The sequence below is a fragment of the Salmo salar genome, unplaced genomic scaffold (assembly GCF_905237065.1).
Source record: "Salmo salar unplaced genomic scaffold, Ssal_v3.1, whole genome shotgun sequence".
In the NCBI taxonomy this organism is placed as follows: Eukaryota; Metazoa; Chordata; class Actinopteri; order Salmoniformes; family Salmonidae; genus Salmo; species Salmo salar.
The window spans coordinates 35,632-56,329 of NW_025547410.1; the positions used below are offsets into that span (position 1 = coordinate 35,632).

Genomic DNA, 20,698 nt, shown 5'->3' on the forward strand with positions numbered 1-20,698 from the left:
TCCAAAGATTTTTACTATTATTCTTTATGTCATTTATCTTTGTTTCATAGTGTAGTTTCTTATCCTTTTTATTCAGTTTAGTCACATGATTTCTCAATTTGCAGTACGTTTGCCAATCGGTTGTGCAGCCAGACTTATTTGCCATTCCTTTTGCCTCATCCCTCTCAACGATACAATGTTTTAATTCCTCATCAATCCATGAAGATTTAACAGGTTTTACAGTCGTTTTCTTAATGGGTGTTTTACAGTCGTTTTCTTAATGGGTGTTTTACAGTCATTTTCTTAATGGGTGCGTTCTTATTACTAACTGGAGTAAGACATTCCATTAATGTGTCTAGTGCAGCGTCTGGTTGCTTCTCATTACACACCACGGACCAACAAATATTATTTACATCAACAACATAGGAATCCCTTCAAAACGTATTGTATGACCTCTTATACACTATATTAGGCCCAGCCTTTGGAACTTTGGTTTTCCTAGATATGGCTACTATATTGTGATCACTACATCCCATGGATTTGGATACTGCTTTCAAACACATTTCTGCAGCGTTAGTAAAGATGTGATCGATACATGTTGATGATTTCATTCCTGTTCTGTTTGTTGACTGATAACCTGAATCAGGTTGCAGCGATTGGTTACAGTTTAAAGCTCTTTATTGAGTGGGCAGCTTGATGAAAGCCAGTCAATCACCCAGGAAATATACCTCTCTGTTGATATCACATACATTATCAAGCATTTCACACATGTTATCCAGATACTGACTGTTAGCACTTGGTGGTCTATAGCAGCTTCCCACCAGAATGGGCTTCAGGTGAGGCAGATGAACCTGTAGCCATATTACTTCAACAGTATTTAACATGAGATCCTCTCTAAGCTTTACAGGAATGTGGTTCTGAATATAAACAGCAGCACCTCCACCATTGGCATTTCTGTATTTTCTGAAAAAGTTATAACTTTGTATTGCTACCACTGTATCATCAAAGGTATTATCTAAGTGAGTTTCAGAGATAGTCAGAATATAAATGTCATCTGTTACAAGCAAATTATTGACTTCATGAACCTTGTTTCTTAAGATACATCAGCTAACGTGGGCTATTTTTAGCACTTTTCTTCTGGGATTGTATTAACAGTATTGATTGTATGGATTGTATTGATTGTATGGATTGTATTAACAGTATTGATTGTATTAACAGTATTGATTGTATGGATTGTATTAACAGTATTGATTGTATGGATTGTATTGATTGTATGGATTGTATTAACAGTATTGATTGTATTAACAGTATTGATTGTATGGATTGTATTAACAGTATTGATTGTATTGATTGTATTAACAGTATTGATTGTATGGATTGTATTGATTGTATGGATTGTATTAACAGTATTGATTGTATGGATTGTATTGATTGTATGGATTGTATTAACAGTATTGATTGTATTAACAGTATTGATTGTATGGATTGTATTAACAGTATTGATTGTATTGATTGTATTAACAGTATTGATTGTATGGATTGTATTGATTGTATGTATTCTATTAACAGTATTGATTGTATGGATTGTATTAACAGTATTGATTGTATTGATTGTATTAACAGTATTGATTGTATGGATTGTATTGTTTGTATGGATTGTATTAACAGTATTGATTGTATGGATTGTATTAACAGTATTGATTGTATTGATTGTATTAACAGTATTGATTGTATGGATTGTATTGATTGTATGGATTGTATTAACAGTATTGATTGTATTAACAGTATTGATTGTATGGATTGTATTGATTGTATGGATTGTATTGATTGTATGGATTGTATTAACAGTATTGATTGTATTAACAGTATTGATTGTATTAACAGTATTGATTGTATTGACAGATATGAGATATCAGCTGATGTAAGAATTGATCATATGAATACATTTGATTTGATATTGAATGTATTGACAGTGTTGATTGTATTGACAGTTGTCACGGCTCCTCCTCTGCAGTGCAGGGGCGGTTCCTCCTGCAGGCAGGGGAGGGTCGTTAGTGACTGGAGCCACCTGGGCTCAGGGTATTTAACAAACTGCTCCACTAACCTCTCTCTCTTCTGGCTCGCTTGGCCTGCTCTCTCTCTCTCCCTGCTCCTCCAGGTATGATCCTGTTTTGTTTGTTCCTTTGTTGGTTTGTTAGTTTCCATTCAGTCATGTTTCCACACACATATTCACGCATCCGTGCACCTTACATACACCCTACATTATGACATGTCCACACCTCATTCCTTTTCCTTTGTTTAGAATTAATAGTTTTGTTTGATAATAAAGAACTTTTTGAATTGGCCTATACCGGTTGTTGATGTCCTCTCATTTTTGCCACAGTATTGACAGTATTGATAGTGTTGATTGTATTGACAGTATTGACTGTATTGAATGTATTGATTGTATTGATTCTATTAACAGTATTCATAGTATTGATTGTATTGACTGTATTGACAGTATTGATTGTATTGACTGTATTGATTGTATTGCCAGTATTGCCTGTATTGGCAGTATAAACTGTATTGATTGTATTGACTGTATTGATTGTACTGATTGTATTGATTGTATTGACTGTATTGATTGTATTGATTGTATTGACATTATTGATTGTATTGATTGTATTGACAGTATTGACTGTATTGGCAGTATTGACATTATTGATTGTATTGATTGTATTGATTGTACTGACATTATTGATTGTATTGACTGTATTGATTGTACTGACATTATTGATTGTATTGACTGTATTGATTGTATTGACATTATTGATTGTACTGACTGTATTGATTGTACTGGTTGTATTGATTGTACTGATTGTATTGACTGTATTGATTGTATTGATTGTATTGATTGTACTGATTGTATTGATTGTACTGATTGTACTGACAGTATTGGCTGTATTGATTGTCTTCCCTGTATTGTCTTCCCTGTGGCTCAGTTGGTAGAGCATGGCGTTTGCAGCACCAGCATGGTGTGTGCAACGCCAGGGTTGTGGGTTCGATTCCCACGGGGGGCCAGTACAAAAAAAAATGCATGAAATGAAATGTATGTATTCACTACTGTAAGTCGCTCTGGATAAGAGCGTCTGCTAAATGTAAAAGTATTTACAGTATTGACAGTGTTGATTGTATTGACTGTATTTACAGTATTGATTGTATTGACTGTATTGACAGTATGACTGTATTGGCAGTGTTGCTGTATTGATTGTATTGCTGTATTGATTGTATTGATTGTATTGATTGTATTGACAGTATTGCTGTATTGATTGTATTGATTGTATTGACTGTGTTGATTGTATTGGCTGTATTGATTGTATTGATTGTATTGACAGTATTGCTGTATTGATTGTATTGACAGTATTGCTGTATTGATTGTATTGATTGTATTGACTGTGTTGATTGTATTGACAGTATTGCTGTATTGATTGTATTGATTGTGTTGACAGTATTGATTGTATTGATTGTATTGATTGTATTGACTGTATTGATTGTATTGACAGTATTGATTGTATTGATTGTATTGATTGTATTGACAGTATTTATTTGTGAACAAAGCTCCATTTCACACAAGTCTTCCCTCATGCAATTTCTGTAACCAACCATTTGTAAGTATCTGGTGTATAAATAGAATGACTCGATAATTATTCTGGCATGAACAGTTTAGCACAGTGTTGACGCGATGGTAGGACTGTCCTGAAGTGAGATGACCATCACTTGATATCCTTTAATTAAATACATTCCATGTTAATTCAAACAGACTAGCCAGTTGATAGAATTATAGTGAATGTTTTCTTATTAATGTGATAGTGCCCTCCAGAGCATATGCAGGCCAGCTGGCTGGAATGTTTACATATTCAATCTCTCCCTATCCCAGTCTGTTGTCCCCACTTGCTTCAAGATTATTTCTTATTTACCTCATTAAAATGCAAATTATTTTATAACATATAACATTTATAACGTTTTTCTCGATTTTTTGTTGTTGTTGTTATTCTGTCTCTCACTGTTCAAATAAACCTACTATTGTCAGTGGGCAAATGTACAAAATCAGCAGGGGATCAAATACTTTTCCCCCCCCACTGTGTGTGTGTGTGTGTGTGTGTGTGTGTGTGTGTGTATATACATACATACATACATACATACATACATACATACATACATACATACATACATACATACAGTGGCTTGCGAAAGTACTCACCCCCTTGGCATTTTTCCTATTTTGTTGCCTTACAACCTGGAATTAAAATAGATTTTTGGGGGGTTTGTATCATTTGATTTACACAACATGCCTACTGCTTTGAAGATGCACTTTTTTTTATTTATTGTGGAACAAGAAATAAGACCAAAAAAAACACCTTGAGCGTGCATAACTATTCACCCCCCCAAAGTCAATACTTTGTAGAGCCTCCTTTTGCAGCAATTACAGCTGCAAGTCTCTTGTGGTATGTCTCTATAAGCTTGGCACATTTAGCCACTGGGAGTTTTACCCATTCTTCAAGGCAAAACTGCTCCAGCTCTTTCAAGTTGGATGGGTTCCGCTGGTGTACAGCAATCTGTAAGTCATACCACAGATTCTCAATTGGATTGAGGTCTGGGCTTTGACCAGGCCATTCCAAGACATTTAAATGTTTCCTCTTAAACCACTCGAGTGTTGCTTTAGCAGTATGCTTAGGGTCATTGTCCTGCTGGAAGGTGAATCTCCAGCCCAGTCTCAAATCTCTGGAAGACGGAACCAGATTTCCCTGTATTTAGCACCATCCATCATTCCTTCAATTCTGATCAGTTTCCCAGTCCCTGCCGATGGAAAAACATCCCACCAGCATGCTTCACTGTGGGGATGGTGTTCTCGGGATGGTGAGAGGTGATGGGTTTGCACCAGACATAGCGTTTTCCTTAATGGCCAAAAAGCTCAATTTTAGTCTCATCTGACCAGAGTACATTCTTCCATATGTTTGGGGAGTCTCCCACGTGCCTTTTGGCGAACACCAAACGTGTTTGCTTATTTTTTTCTTTAAGCAATGGCTTTTTTCTGGCCACTCTTCCATAAAGCCCAGCTCTGTGGAGTGTACGGCTTAGTGGTCCCATGGACAGATACTCCAATCTCCACTGTGGAGCTTTGCAGCTCCTTCAGGATTATCTTTGGTCTCTTTGTTGCCTCTCTGATTAATGCCCTCCTTGCCTGGTCTGTGAGTTTTGGTGGGCGGCCCTCTCTTGGCAGGTTTGTTGTGGTGCCATATTCTTTCCATTTTTAATAATGGATTTAATGGTGCTCTGTGGGATGTTCAAAGTTGTTCTGTTTTTATAACCCAACCCTGATCTGTACTTCTCCACAACTTTGTCCCTGACCTGTTTGGAGAGCTCCTTGGTCTTCATGGTGCCGCTTGCTTGGTGGTGTTGCAGACTCTGGGGCCTTTCAGAACAGATGTATAAATACTGAGATCATGTGACACTTAGATTGCACACAGGTGGACTTTATTTAACTAATTATGTGACTTCTGAAGGTAATTGGTTGCACCAGATCTTATTTAGGGGCTTCATAGCAAAGGGGGTGAATACATATGCACGCACCACTTTTAAATTTTTTTGCATTTTTTCAAACAAGTAATTGTTTTTTTTTCACTTCACCAATTTGGACTATTTTGTGTTTATGTCCATTTACATGAAATCCAAATAAAAATCTATTTAAATTACTGGTTGTAATGCAACAAAATAAGGTACAAGGTACACACACACAGTACCAGTCAAAAGTGTGGACACACCTACTCATTCAATTTTTTTAAATCTTTTTTTTATTGTTTTCTACATTGTAGAATAATGAAGACATCAAAACTATGAAATAACACATGGATTCATGGAGTAACCACATTTCCTTTTAAACAAATCAAAATATGTTTTATATTTGTGATTTTTCAAAGTAGCCACCTTGATAACAGCTTTGCACACTCTTGGCATTCTCTCAACCAGCTTCATGAGGAAGTCATCTGGAATGCATTTTAATTAACAGGTGTGCCTTGTTAAAAGTTAATTTCTGGAATTTCTTTCCTTCTTAATGCGTTTGAGCCAATCAGTTGTGTTGTGACAAGGTAGGGGTGGTGTACAGAAGACAGCCCTATTTGGTAAAAGACCAAGTCAATATTATGGCAAGAACGGCTCAAATAAGCAAAGAGATACGACAGTCCATCATTACCTTAAGACATGAAGGTCAGTCAATATGGGAACATTTTCAAGAATGTTGAAAGTTTATATCAATAGGAGTCGCAAAAACCATCAAGCGCTATGATGAAACTGGCTCTCATGAGGACCGCCATAGGAAAGGAAGACCCAGAGTTACCTCTGCTTCAGAGGATAAGTTCATTAGAGTTAACTGCACCTCAGAAATTGCAGCCCAAATAAATGCTTCAGAGTTCAAGTAACAGACACATCTCAACATCAACTGTTCAGAGGAGACTGTGTGAATCAGGCCTTCATGGTCGAATTTCTGCAAAGAAACCACTACTTAAGGACACCAATAAGAAGATAATTGCTTGGGCCAAGAAACACGTGGAGTGAAATTTGTGGAGTGGTTGAAAAACGAGTTTTAATGACTCCAACCTAAGTGTATGTAAACTTCTGACTTCAACTGTAAATGCATCAACACACAATGAAATACACTGTTTGGGTTGAAATGGTAGGAAAGATATCATTTATGACTTGAACATGAATAATAAAATATAAGTAGGTGTCTGGTATACTACATAATTGAAATAAACATTCACAAATTGTTTGAGACAGCGCATTAATGTCACTGGCTTTGGCTGTTCTCTCACGTTTCTGACGACCCTCTTCGGTCAAGCACTTACATAAAAGTAGATCTGTCTCCCTCTCTACTGGTCGAGCTTCCAAAAAATAAATTAAAAAAAATTACAAAAATTGGTCGAGCTTCCTTTTCCTTGACTTGTTGTCGGCAGTCATTTTATGTATTTTTTGCTTGTTGTTGCTTTTATCGTCCTTCCCTTTAAGATAGATGAAACGTCGTTACATCTCTCAGTGAACATTGCTTCATGACATCTCTAGGTGAAGAGTCAGCTGATAGAAATGTAGGCTTTCGGTGAAGATTACTCGGGTATTTTCGGAGAAAGACTTTGATTGAGCAGGGTCGGCGGCAGGAAGAGAAGAGAGGGAGAGAACGAGAGGAGCGTTTCATTGTAACAACTCGAAGTCTAGCCTACATACAGTACGGTAACCAAACAACTGACTATAGACATTAATTGCATGCATTTGATACTGTGTAGCCAGATTCTATGGCCGGCCAGAAAAAACTAGCCTATTCACCTGAAAGTTGACATTTTAAAGATGGCCGATTAGCCTACTGATAACCATATTAGCGAATAAGGATATTAGTGAGTTCTATTATAACGACCGTGGGTGTTTTTCTGGCTATTGGCTATTTTCCGGCACCTGATCTGATTTTTATCTGTGTGTGTCTGATGTGTAAAAAAACTAAACAGAAAGTAACATCATTATTTTGTTTCAATAGTTTTTATTGGGAAATTGTGAGGCTGTGCTATACGTAATAATTTCATAGTGTGTCCTGAAAAATGAGTCAGCAGTCCCTATGCAGAACAATAGACAGTCGACACCCCTAGGGGATTGGGTGAATACATGGCACAGTTTCCTGAATGGTGAATTACTGCAGTTTCCAATTGATGTCATTTGGCTCTTAATGGTCTGCTCAGAGCTGACCCTTTTTACATAACTAAACTCAAATGGCACCATAATTCCCTTACATAGTGCACTACTTTTAGGAATAGGGTGCCATTTGGGAGTCCTGTATGAGATGCACTACTGCAGTGTGTGCTGCTGTAGGATCTCTGCTCTAATTATCTCCGTTCACCTGAAGACCCACCTCTACTGTGTGTGTGTGTGTGTGTGTGTGTGTGTGTGTGTGTCTGTGTCTGTGTGTGTGTGTGTGTGTGTGTGTGTGTGTGTAATGACTAGGGTGGACTGTAATGACTAGGGTGGACTGTAATGACTAGGGTGGACTGTAAGCTATGTTCAGGACTGTTGCTGCTACCATGGACTGTAAACTAGGTTCAGGACTGTTGCTGCTACCATGGACTGTAAGCTAGGTTCAGGACTGTTTCTGCTACCATGGACTGTAAAACTAGGTTCAGGACTGTTGCTGTCACCATGGACTGTAAAACTAGGTTCAAGACTGTTGCTGCTACCATGGACTGTAAAACTAGGTTCAGGACTGTTGCTGTCACCATGGACTGTAAAACTAGGTTCAAGACTGTTTCTGCTACCATGGACTGTAAAACTAGGTTCAACACTGTTGCTGCTACCATGGACTGTAAAACTAGGTTCAGGACTGTTGCCGCTACCATGGACTGTAAAACTAGGTTCAGGACTGTTTCTGCTACCATGGACTGTAAACTAGGTTCAGGACTGTTGCTGTCACCATGGCCTGTAAGCTAGGTTCAGGACTGTTTCTGCTATCATGGACTGTAAAACTAGGTTCAAGACTGTTTCTGCTACCATGGACTGTAAACTAGGTTCAGGACTGTTGCTGTCACCATGGACTGTAAGCTAGGTTCAGGACTGTTTTCTGCTACCATGGACTGTAAAACTAGGTTCAGGACTGTTTCTGCTACCATGGACTGTAAAACTAGGTTCAAGACTGTTGCTGCTACCATGGACTGTAAAACTAGGTTCAGGACTGTTGCCGCTACCATGGACTGTAAAACTAGGTTCAGGACTGTTTCTGCTACCATGGACTGTAAAACTAGGTTCAGGACTGTAAACTAGGTTCAGGACTGTTGCTGCTACCATGGACTGTAAAACTAGGTTCAGGACTGTTGCTTCTACCATGGACTGTAAAACTAGGTTCAGGACTGTATCTCCTACCATGGACTGTAAAACTAGGTTCAGGACTGTTTCTACTACCATGGACTGTAAACTAGGTTCAGGACTGTTGCTGCTACCATGGACTGTAAAACTAGGTTCAGGACTGTTGCTGCTACCATGGGCTGTAAATCTAGGTTCAGGACTGTCGCTGTCACCATGGACTGTAAAACTATGTTCAGGACTGTTGCTGCTACCATGGACTGTAAAACTAGGTTCAGGACTGTTTCTGCTACCATGGACTGTAAACTAGGTTCAGGACTGTTTCTGCTACCGTGGACTGTAAACTAGGTTCAGGACTGTCGCTGCTACCATGGACTGTAAACTAGGTTCAGGACTGTTGCTGTCACCATGGACTGTAAAGCTAGTTTCAGGACTGTCAGTGTCACCATGGACTGTAAAACTAGGTTCAGTACTGTTGCTGCTACCATGGACTGTAAACTAGGTTCAGGACTGTTGCTGTCACCATGGACGGTAAAGCTAGGTTCAGGACTGTTGCTGCTACCATGGAATGTAAAACTAGGTTCAGGACTATTTCTGCTACCATGGACTGTAAAATAGGTTCAGGACTGTTGCTGCTACCATGGGCAGTAAATCTAGCTTCAGGACTGTCGCTGTCACCATGGACTGTAAAACTATGTTCAGGACTGTTCCTGCTACCATGGACTGTAAAACTAGGTTCAGGACTGTCGCTGCTACCATGGACTGTAAACTAGGTTCAGGACTGTTGCTGTCACCATGGACGGTAAAGCTAGGTTCAGGACTGTTGCTGCTACCATGGACTGTAAATCTAGGTTCAGGACTGTTTCTGCTACCATGGACTGTAAAACTAGGTTCAGGACTGTTGCTTCTACCATGGACTGTAAAACTAGGTTCAGGACTGTTGCTGCTACCATGGACTGTAAGCTTGGTTCAGGACTGTTGCTGCTACCATGGACTGTAAACTAGGTTCAGGACTGTTGCTGCTACCATGGACTGTAAACTAGGTTCAGGACTGTTGCTTCTACCATGGACTGTAAGCTAGGTTCAGGACTGTTGCTGCTACCATGAACTGTAAAACTAGGTTCAGGACTGTTTCTGCTACCATGGACTGTAAAACTAGGTTCAGGACTGTCGCTGCTACCATGGACTGTAAGCTAGGTTCAGGACTGTTGCTGCTACCATGGACTGTAAGCTAGGTTCAGGACTGTTGCTGCTACCATGGACTGTAAGCTAGGTTCAGGACTGTTGCTTCTACCATGGAATGTAAAACTAGGTTCAGGACTGTTTCTGCGACCATGGACTGTAAAACTAGGTTCAGGACTGTCGCTGCTACCATGGACTGTAAAACTAGGTTCAGGACTGTTGCTGCCACCATGGACTGTAAACTAGGTTCAGGACTGTTGCTGCTACCATGGACTGTAAGCTAGGTTCAGGACTGTTGCTGCTGCCATGGACTGTACAACTAGGTTCAGGACTGTTCCTGCTACCATGGACTGTAAAACTAGGTCCAGGACTGTTTCTGCTACCATGGACTGTAAAACTAGGTTCAGGACTGTTGCTGCCACCATGGACTGTAAAACTAGGTTCAGGACTGTTGCTGCTACCATGGACTGTAAAACTAGGTTCAGGACTGTTTCTGCTACCATGGACTGTAAACTAGGTTCAGGACTGTTGCTGCTACCATGGACTATATAACTAGGTTCAGGACTGTTGCTGCTACCATGGACTGTAAACTAGGTTCAGGACTGTTTCTTCTACCATGGACTGTAAAACTAGGTTCAGGACTGTTTCTGCTACCATGGACTGTAAACTAGGTTCAGGACTGTTGCTGCTACCATGGACTGTAAGCTAGGTTCAGGACTGTCGCTGCTACCATGGACTGTAAGCTATGTTCAGGATTGTTTCTGCTACCATGGCGCATCGGGTCAGAATGCTAATCAGAAGATGGAGCAGGAATCCAGGTTTAGGGGTGTCACACACACACACACAGTTGAAGAACAGGAACGAACAGAGGCACATTGGGGACTTTGGAACAGATGTTTCTTAGGGCTTGTAAAGCCGGTAGGTAGTTAGGAAGGATGTGGCTTGTGTTTCTTCACTAACAATACTGCTCTATCACTCAGAGTTCACCACAGAGCACATCGTTAGGTTAATAAATAGTCTAATGCATGGCTGGCTACTGCTGCCTGCATTTACTCCAGACACATTTAGATGAAGGTAGGGTAAATCACTTGACCTATATATTGGTTCGCTTTAGAGAGGAGCAAAACTTCTCTCCTGACATTTTATGCCACCACATTTTGTACAATCAAAATAATCTGCATTTGTCATTGTATTTTCTAGTGATCAGTCGCTCAGTAAAAATTCCTGGGCCTGAATAAATAATAATATCAAGCAGACAAAGTAGACTGACTAAAACAATCCATATGGCCTCAGCCAAGTAGGCTGACTAAAACAATCCATATGGCCTCAGCCAAGTAGGCTGACTAAAACAACCATATGGCCTCAGCCAAGTAGGCTGACTAAAACAACCATATGGCCTCAGCCAAGTAGGCTGACTAAAACAATCCATATGGCCTCAGCCAAGTAGGCTGACTAAAACAATCCATATGGCCTCAGCCAAGTAGGCTGACTAAAACAATCCATATGGCCTCAGCCAAGTAGGCTGACTAAAACAATCCATATGGCCTCAGCCAAGTAGGCTGACTAAAACAACCATATGGCCTCAGCCAAGTAGGCTGACTAAAACAATCCATATGGCCTCAGCCAAGTAGGCTGACTAAAACAATCCATATGGCCTCAGCCAAGTAGCCTGACTAAAACAACCATATGGCCTCAGCCAAGTAGGCTGACTAAAACAATCCATATGGCCTCAGCCAAGTAGCCTGACTAAAACAACCATATGGCCTCAGCCAAGTAGCCTGACTAAAACAACCATATGGCCTCAGCCAAGTAGCCTGACTAAAACAACCATATGGCCTCAGCCAAGTAGGCTGACTAAAACAATCCATATGGCCTCAGCCAAGTAGGCTGACTAAAACAACCATATGGCCTCAGCCAAGTAGGCTGACTAAAACAATCCATATGGCCTCAGCCAAGTAGGCTGACTAAAACAATCCATATGGCCTCAGCCAAGTAGGCTGACTAAAACAATCCATATGGCCTCAGCCAAGTAGACTGACTAAAACAATCCATATGGCCTCAGCCAAGTAGGCTGACTAAAACAATCCATATGGCCTCAGCCAAGTAGCCTGACTAAAACAATCCATATGGCCTCAGCCAAGTAGGCTGACTAAAACAATCCATATGGCCTCAGCCAAGTAGCCTGACTAAAACAATCCATATGGCCTCAGCCAAGTAGCCTGACTAAAACAACCCATATGGCCTCAGCCAAGTAGACTGACTAAAACAACCCATATGGCCTCAGCCAAGTAGACTGACTAAAACAATCCATATGGCTTCAGCCAAGTAGCCTGACTAAAACAATCCATATGGCATCAGCCAAGTAGCCTGACTAAAACAATCCATATGGCCTCAGCCAAGTAGACTGACTAAAACAACCCATATGGCCTCAGCCAAGTAGACTGACTAAAACAACCCATATGGCCTCAGCCAAGTAGACTGACTAAAACAACCAGATTTAACAACAATGACTAGCTAAGGTTTCTGATTCATACACAATGTTTGAGTGAGTGAATTAGAGATGCGCGTGTGTCTGTCTGGGGAAGACGCAGAGTGGCTTCTTCTAATCCAATCGTTGGGCAGTTTAACCGATACCCCGCCCTGTTTCTTTACAGACAGAAGAACAAGCCAATAGTTGTTTGGAGAACACAGCGCTTTATACTGTTAGAGTAAGAGAAATGCGTGCTGGCTCATGTTGCAGGTGTTAATGTTTAACTGACTCATGTTGCGGGTGTTAATATGTTTAACTGGCTCATGTTGTAGGTGTTAATATGTTTAACTGGCTCATGTTGTAGGTGTTAATGTTTAACTGGCTCATGTTGCGGGTGTAAATATGTTTAACTGGCTCATGTTGTAGGTGTTAATATGTTTAACTGGCTCATGTTGCGGGTGTTAATATTTAACTGGCTCATGTTGCGGGTGTAAATATGTTTAACTGGCTCATGTTGTAGGTGTTAATATGTTTAACTGGCTCATGTTGCGGGTGTTAATATGTTTAACTGGCTCATGTTGCAGGTGTTAATGTTTAACTGGTTCATGTTGCAGGTGTTAATGTTTAACTGGCTCATGTTGTAGGTGTTAATATGTTTAACTGGCTCATGTTGCGGGTGTTAATGTTTAACTGGCTCATGTTGCGGGTGTAAATATGTTTAACTGGCTCATGTTGTAGGTGTTAATATGTTTAACTGGCTCATGTTGCGGGTGTTAATATGTTTAACTGGTTCATGTTGCAGGTGTTAATGTTTAACTGGTTCATGTTGCAGGTGTTAATGTTTAACTGGCTCATGTTGTAGGTGTTAATATGTTTAACTGGCTCATGTTGTAGGTGTTAATATGTTTAACTGGCTCATGTTGCGGGTGTAAATATGTTTAACTGGCTCATGTTGTAGGTGTTAATATGTTTAACTGGCTCATGTTGTGGGTGTTAATGTTTAACTGGCTCATGTTGTAGGTGTTTATGTTTAACTGGCTCATGTTGCGGGTGTTAATATGTTTAACTGGCTCATGTTGCGGGTGTTAATGTTTAACTGGTTCATGTTGCAGGTGTTAATGTTTAACTGGCTCATGTTGTAGGTGTTAATATGTTTAACTGGCTCATGTTGTAGGTGTTAATATGTTAAACTGGCTCATGTTGCAGGTGTTAATGTATAACTGGCTCATGTTGCGGGTGTTAATATGTTTAACTGGTTCATGTTGCGGGTGTTAATGTTTAACTGGTTCATGTTGCGGGTGTTAATGTTTAACTGGCTCATGTTGCGGGTGTTGTTACGAACCGGCTCAGAGTTCGCAACAAAAGGGAGACAACGTGGAGACAAGTAGTATCAAAAATATATATTTATTAGATACCATAACTAGCACAACCAAAAACAAGGTGTCTGCATGGAGAGAGTCTCCCAATGAATGTGGAAGAGGTGCCTTTATCCTGGGACACACCCGAGCCCAGGTGTTTCCCATCTAGCTGACGACCCTTCCAACTCCGCCCACTGGCATCCTAATAAGGAACAAGAGCAAAGAGAGAAAATACAGCAGACAGAGTGGGAGGGTCGTCACAGTGTTAATGTTTAACTGGCTCATGTTGCGGGTGTTAATGTTTAACTGGCTCATGTTGCGGGTGTTAATGTTTAACTGGCTCATGTTGCGGGTGTTAATGTTTAACTGGCTCATGTTGCGGGTGTTAATGTTTAACTGGCTCATGTTGCGGGTGTTAATGTATAACTGGCTCATGTTGCAGGTGTTAATATGTTTAACTGGTTCATGTTGCAGGTGTTTATAACTGTGTGTTGTTGCAGGTAACTGCAGCGCTACAGCCATGGATGTAGACGTGGTGAACATGTTTGTCCTGGCGGGAGGAACTCTAGTCATCCCTATCCTGGCCTTCTTTGCCTCATTCTACATGTGGCCTGCAGCTATTATCCATGTTTATAACTGGTAAGAACTGCACTAAGGGAGTGAAAATGGTTTGCCGTCCCTTCAGCAAAATAGATTTTACCTAAACCCTCCCTGAACGCTTGAAAAAAACAAAACAAGTGACCCCTATACCCAAAATAATAATTAAAAGATTAAGTGGATAGCAGAGAACATATCTACCATTTAGCCTCACTTCTTGGTCAGACCAGAGCCTTGGATATGCCATTTTAGTAACTGTTCTTCGTCCTGTAAGCATTACATGGCAACGCAGGAATTTTGATAGCACACAGGGCTGCGGGCCTGAAGTTTGTGGGTTCGAAGACCACTGTGGACAAGATTAGGGGTGGAAAGATATCATTTATTGTAAAAGCATTGCATGAATCTAAACTCAGTAAAAAAAGAAACGTCCTCTCACTGTCAACTGCATTTATTTTCAGCAAACTTAACATTTGTAAATATTTGTATGAACATAACAAGATTCAACAACTGAGACATAAACTGAACAAGTTCCACAGGCATGTGACTAACAGAAATTGAATAATGTGTCCTTGAACAAAGGGGGGGTCAAAATCAAAAGTAACAGTCAGTATCTGGTGTGGCCACCAGCTGCATTAAGTCCTGCAGTGCATCTCCTCATGGACTGCACCAGATTTGCCAGTTCTTGCCGTGAGATGTTACCCCACTCTTCCACCAAGGCACCTGCAAGTTCCCGGACATTTCTGGGGGGAATGGCCCTAGCTCTCACCCTCTGATCCAACAGGTCCCAGACGTGCTCAATGGGATTGAGATCCGGGCTCTTTGCTGGCCATGGCAGAACACTGACATTCCTGTCTTGCAGGAAATCACGCACAGAACGAGCAGTATGGCTGGTGACATTGTCATGCTGGAGGGTCATGTCAGGATGAGCCTGCAGGAAGGGTACCACATGAGGGAGGTGGATGTCTTCCCTGTAAAGCACAGCGTTGAGATTGCCTGCAATGACAACAAGCTCAGTCTGATGATGCTGTGACACACCGCCCCAGACCATGACAGACCCTCCACCTCCAAATCGATCCCGCTCCAGAGTACAGGCCTCGGTGTAACGCTCATTCCTTCGATGATAACCGCGAATCCGACCATCACCCCTGGTGTGACAAAACCACGACTCGTCAGTGAAGAGCACTTTTGCCAGTCCTGTCTGGTCCAGCGACGGTGGGTTTGTGCCCATAGGCGACGTTGTTGCCGGTGATGTCTGGTGAGGACCTGCCTTACAACAGGACTACAAGCCCTCAGTCCAGCCTCTCTCAGCCTATTGCGGACAGTCTGAGCACTGATGGAGGGATTGTGCGTTCCTGGTGTAACTTGGGAAGTTGTTGCCATCCTGTACCGCAGGTGTGATGTTCGGATGTACCGATCCTGTGCAGGTGTTGTTACACGTGGTCTGCCACTGCGAGGACGATCAGCTGTCCGTCCTGTCTCCCTGTAGCGCTGTCTTAGGCATCTCACAGTACGGACATTGCAATTTATTTCCTTGGCCACATCTGCAGTCCTCATGCCTCCTTGCAGCATGCCTAAGGCACGTTCACTCAGATGAGCAGGGACCCTGGGCATCTTTTTTTTGGTGTTTTTCAGAGTCAGTAGAAAGGCCTCTTTAGTGTCCTAAGTTTTCATAACTGTGACCTTAATTGCCTACCGTCTGTAAGCTGTTAGTGTCTTAACAACCGTTCCACTGGTGCATGTTCATTAATTGTTTATGGTTCATTGAACAAGCATAGGAAACAGTGTTTAAACCCTTTACAATGAAGATCTGTGAAGTTATTTGGATTTTTACGTATTATCTTTGAAAGACAGGGTTCTGAAAAGGTGCCGTTTCTTTTCTTGCTGAGTTTATCATCGTATTTGCAGGTCAGAGAAAAAAAATAGCAATTCTACGTCATTTTACATATTAGATAATTTTTTAACACCACACAAATTACAGGCGAAGAATGGACGGAGAGAGAGAGGACTATGTGTTCATTTTATCATATTTCTCCAATGCCAAAACAGTGTCTTATTTGCATTGAAACTGTCCCTGTTTGCAAATAATTTAATCTGAGACGTCATTAGGAATCTGAGCATGGTACTTTCAAAAGTTAGTTTTACCATTCTACCCCAGACAGAGTAGGACTACCTTTCCACCCCAGACAGAGTAGGGCCTACCTTTCCACCCCAGACAGAGTAGGGCCTACCTTTCCACCCCCAGACAGAGTAGGGCCTACCTTTCCACCCCCAGACAGAGTAGGGCCTACCTTTCCACCCCCAGACAGAGTGGGGCCTACCTTTCCGCCCCCAGACAGAGTGGGGCCTACCTTTCCACCCCAGACAGAGTAGGGCCTACCTTTCCACCCCAGACAGAGTGGGGCCTACCTTTCCACCCCCAGACAGAGTAGGGCCTACCTTTCCACCCCAGACAGAGTAGGGCCTACCTTTCCGCCCCAGACAGAGTAGGGCCTACCTTTCCACCCCCTGACAGAGTAGGGCCTACCTTTCCCCCCCAGACAGAGTAGGGCCTACCTTTCCACCCCCAGACAGAGTAGGGCCTACCTTTCCACCCCCAGACAGAGTAGGGACTACCTTTCCGCCCCCAGACAGAGTGGGGCCTACCTTTCCGCCCCAGACAGAGTGGGGCCTACCTTTCCGCCCCCAGACAGAGTGGGGCCTACCTTTCCGCCCCAGACAGAGTGGGGCCTACCTTTCCGCCCCCAGACAGAGTGGGGCCTACCTTTCCGCCCCCAGACAGAGTGGGGCCTACCTTTCCGCCCCCAGACAGAGTGGGGCCTACCTTTCCGCCCCCAGACAGAGTGGGGCCTACCTTTCCGCCCCCAGACAGAGTGGGGCCTACCTTTCCGCCCCAGACAGAGTGGGGCCTACCTTTCCGCCCCAGACAGAGTGGGGCCTACCTTTCCGCCCCCAGACAGAGTGGGGCCTACCTTTCCGCCCCCAGACAGAGTGGGGCCTACCTTTCCGCCCCCAGACAGAGTGGGGCCTACCTTTCCGCCCCAGACAGAGTGGGGCCTACCTTTCCGCCCCAGACAGAGTGGGGCCTACCTTTCCGCCCCCAGACAGAGTGGGGCCTACCTTTCCGCCCCCAGACAGAGTGGGGCCTACCTTTCCGCCCCAGACAGAGTGGGGCCTACCTTTCCGCCCCCAGACAGAGTGGGGCCTACCTTTCCGCCCCCAGACAGAGTGGGGCCTACCTTTCCGCCCCCAGACAGAGTGGGGCCTACCTTTCCGCCCCCAGACAGAGTGGGGCCTACCTTTCCGCCCCCAGACAGAGTGGGGCCTACCTTTCCGCCCCCAGATAGAGTGGGGCCTACCTTTCCGCCCCCAGACAGAGTAGGGCCTACCTTTCCGCCCCCAGACAGAGTGGGGCCTACCTTTCCGCCCCCAGACAGAGTAGGGCCTACCTTTCCGCCCCCAGACAGAGTGGGGCCTACCTTTCCACCCCCAGACAGAGTACTGCTGTCTATTCTTCTTCTATGGTTTAACCCAATGAGAGAAGGTCATAAGTATTTCCCTAAAAGCTGTCTGAGTTGAAACATCTTCTATTGTACAGAAAGTGAATAGCTTTAATTCATTAATAGTGATAGTAATAGATGTACTTTGCTTGGGAAGTAATTTTTTTGTCTCCTCGACTATAGAAGGTTGTACTTCCTGAATGTCAAAGAAACGAAACAATTATATCCCTATATGTTTTGGAGTCACCTCTTTCCCAAACAGCTGGTTTGTATCATAAAGCGTTGCGGACCAAACCGCTGTTATAGATCACTTTTCTATAATCAGATAGATTTTCTCCAAAATCTTAAGTTAACGAGTGGTAAGACTCTCTTTAATAAAGGAAGGCCTATGGAACACCCTGTCATACCCGCTCCATTCAAGTCCTGGTTTCATACCCGCTTCATTCAGGTCCTGGTTTCATACCCGCTCCATTCTGGTCCTGGTTTCATACCCGCTCCATTCTGGTCCTGGTTTCATACCCGCTCCATTCAGGTCCTGGTTTCATACCCGCTCCATTCAGGTCCTGGTGTCATACCCGCTCCATTCAGGTCCTGGTTTCATACCCGCTCCATTCAGGTCCTGGTTTCATACCCGCTCCATTCAGGTCCTGGTTTCATACCTGCTTCATTCAGGTCCTGGTTTCATACCCGCTCCATTCAGGTCCTGGTTTCATACCCGCTCCATTCAGGTCCTGGTTTCATACCCGCTCCATTCTGGTCCTGGTTTCATACCCGCTCCATTCTGGTCCTGGTTTCATACCCGCTCCATTCAGGTCCTGGTTTCATACCTGCTTCATTCAGGTCCTGGTTTCATACCCGCTCCATTCAGGTCCTGGTTTTAACTTAACAGCCCTTCACTGACACTGGAGGAAGTCTATTTAAAGAGTGGGTGGAGGAATTGGATGACAAATCTATTGATACAGCAGCCTTTAGCCTAATTTCGTCTGTCAAACATGTAGACCTAACTCTTATTTCATAAATAGGAAAAATAGACTCCAACACAAAGCCATCTTGTTTTTTAGTAATTAAAATGAAGACGTTGAAATAGGTTATGCCTACTGGAATGTGTCTTTCAGCACCATGAGATGTCCATTTCTGATTGATTGTGCCGCGACTGCTGCTTCAAGTGTCAGCATCACAGTGTAAGTTAGCAGAATCTGGCTTATCGTGTTTCAGCATCACAGTGTAAGTTAGCAGAATCTGGCTTATCGTGTTTCAGCATCACAGTGTAAGTTAGCAGAATCTGGCTTATCGTGTTTCAGCATCACAGTGTAAGTTAGCAGAATCTGGCTTATCGTGTTTCAGCATCACAGTGTAAGTTAGCAGAATCTGGCTTATTGTGTTTCAGCATCACAGTGTAAGTTAGCAGAATCTGGTTTATTGTGTTTCAGCATCACAGTGTAAGTTAGCAGAATCTGGCTTATTGTGTTTCAGCATCACAGTGTAAGTTAGCAGAATCTGGCTTATTGTGTTTCAGCATCACAGTGTAAGTTAGCAGAATCTGGCTTATCGTGTTTCAGCATCACAGTGTAAGTTAGCAGAATCTGGCTTATCGTGTTTCAGCATCACAGTGTAAGTTAGCAGAATCTGGCTTATCGTGAAGTCAATAACTCTGATAAATACATCATGGGGCAGGAAACATATTGTTTTTAATAATATTCTATTATAGTAGTAGCAACCTATCAAAGTTGACCTCCGGTCCTCCTTCTCACCTTCGTGCTCTTCTGCTCAAACTGAACAGAACATACAGGCTAGAGTGCATTTTTTAGACGAGATAAAATTTAAATAATGAAGAAGCATATGACTCTCCTCCTGAACTTAGTTAGGTTAGTTAGACAGCTCACAACAACCTGTTGGATCAGCAAGAGCAGAGCAGGCTCAGGGTTGGAATATCAATTACAGTGTGCAATGCAGCCTAGGGCAACCGCCACACCGGCGGTCACGAGTTATGAAGGCAGTCAAATTCCACATTTAGTCACGATAATTAGTCTTCTCCGAGCTCTGATGCTCCTGCTGGTCGTTAGTAGCCTACCAAACTTGCTAACTGCCTGGTACTCAGCACTCTACTGTCTCTCTAATCACTCTGACATAAATGTAATGGAAAATCAAATCAAACACTTCATGAGAGCTCATGAGCTCATGTTGCGTAACATTTCTGTAGGCTATGCAATTGCGTGAGAAAACAGAGTGATGGCCTCTACTAAAAAGAGGAGGATCCCATCAGCTTTCTATAGACTTGGCCTACTATATTTATTTCTCAACTTTCCTAATATTAAGCACATTGCTTATCTTTACAACAGGAGTATAGCCTACCTACCTGGCTGGCATGAAAATGAATCTCGGGAAAAGCGTCCTCTATTCGCTATGTAAATTCATAGATTACATGTTTTTCCGCTGTCCCTGTTTCGAAACACATATTATTTAGTATATGTAAAGACAAGATTAAATCAATAATAGTTTGATGGGTGACTATTAGCTTATCACTTGTGAATTATATACTATCACTTGTAAATGATGCCCAGCATCATTCACAGGTGTGACTTTTTTGAATCATAGTTGCACACCTCATGTAGCGTAGCCCATAATCCTATATGTTTTGATGAAGTTTGTATCACAACTAAAGTGGCCAAATAACTTATTAAAATTAAGCACATTAATCCACTTTACAAGGGGTTTAGAGCCTAACTGGGATACATAAGCAGAGCGTG

At 42.4% G+C, this 20,698-nt stretch overlaps 1 protein-coding gene across 8 annotated transcripts in view; it reads left to right on the forward strand.

Annotated features, from left to right (window-relative positions):
* Positions 1-6,970: 6,970 nt before the first annotated feature.
* The window catches only part of abhd6 (Abhydrolase domain-containing protein 6), an 81,962-nt gene continuing 68,234 nt past the window's right edge, over positions 6,971-20,698 (forward strand). For 6 of the 8 annotated variants that reach the window (XR_006762851.1, XR_006762848.1, XR_006762852.1 and 3 more), the window contains exons 1-2: positions 6,978-7,239; positions 14,358-14,496. Coding sequence is in view for 2 of the 8 variants with exons in the window: in XM_045711233.1 (XP_045567189.1) it covers positions 14,378-14,496 (119 nt within the window). In the remaining 6 variants the exon portion in view is untranslated. 8 annotated transcript variants of the gene reach the window in all.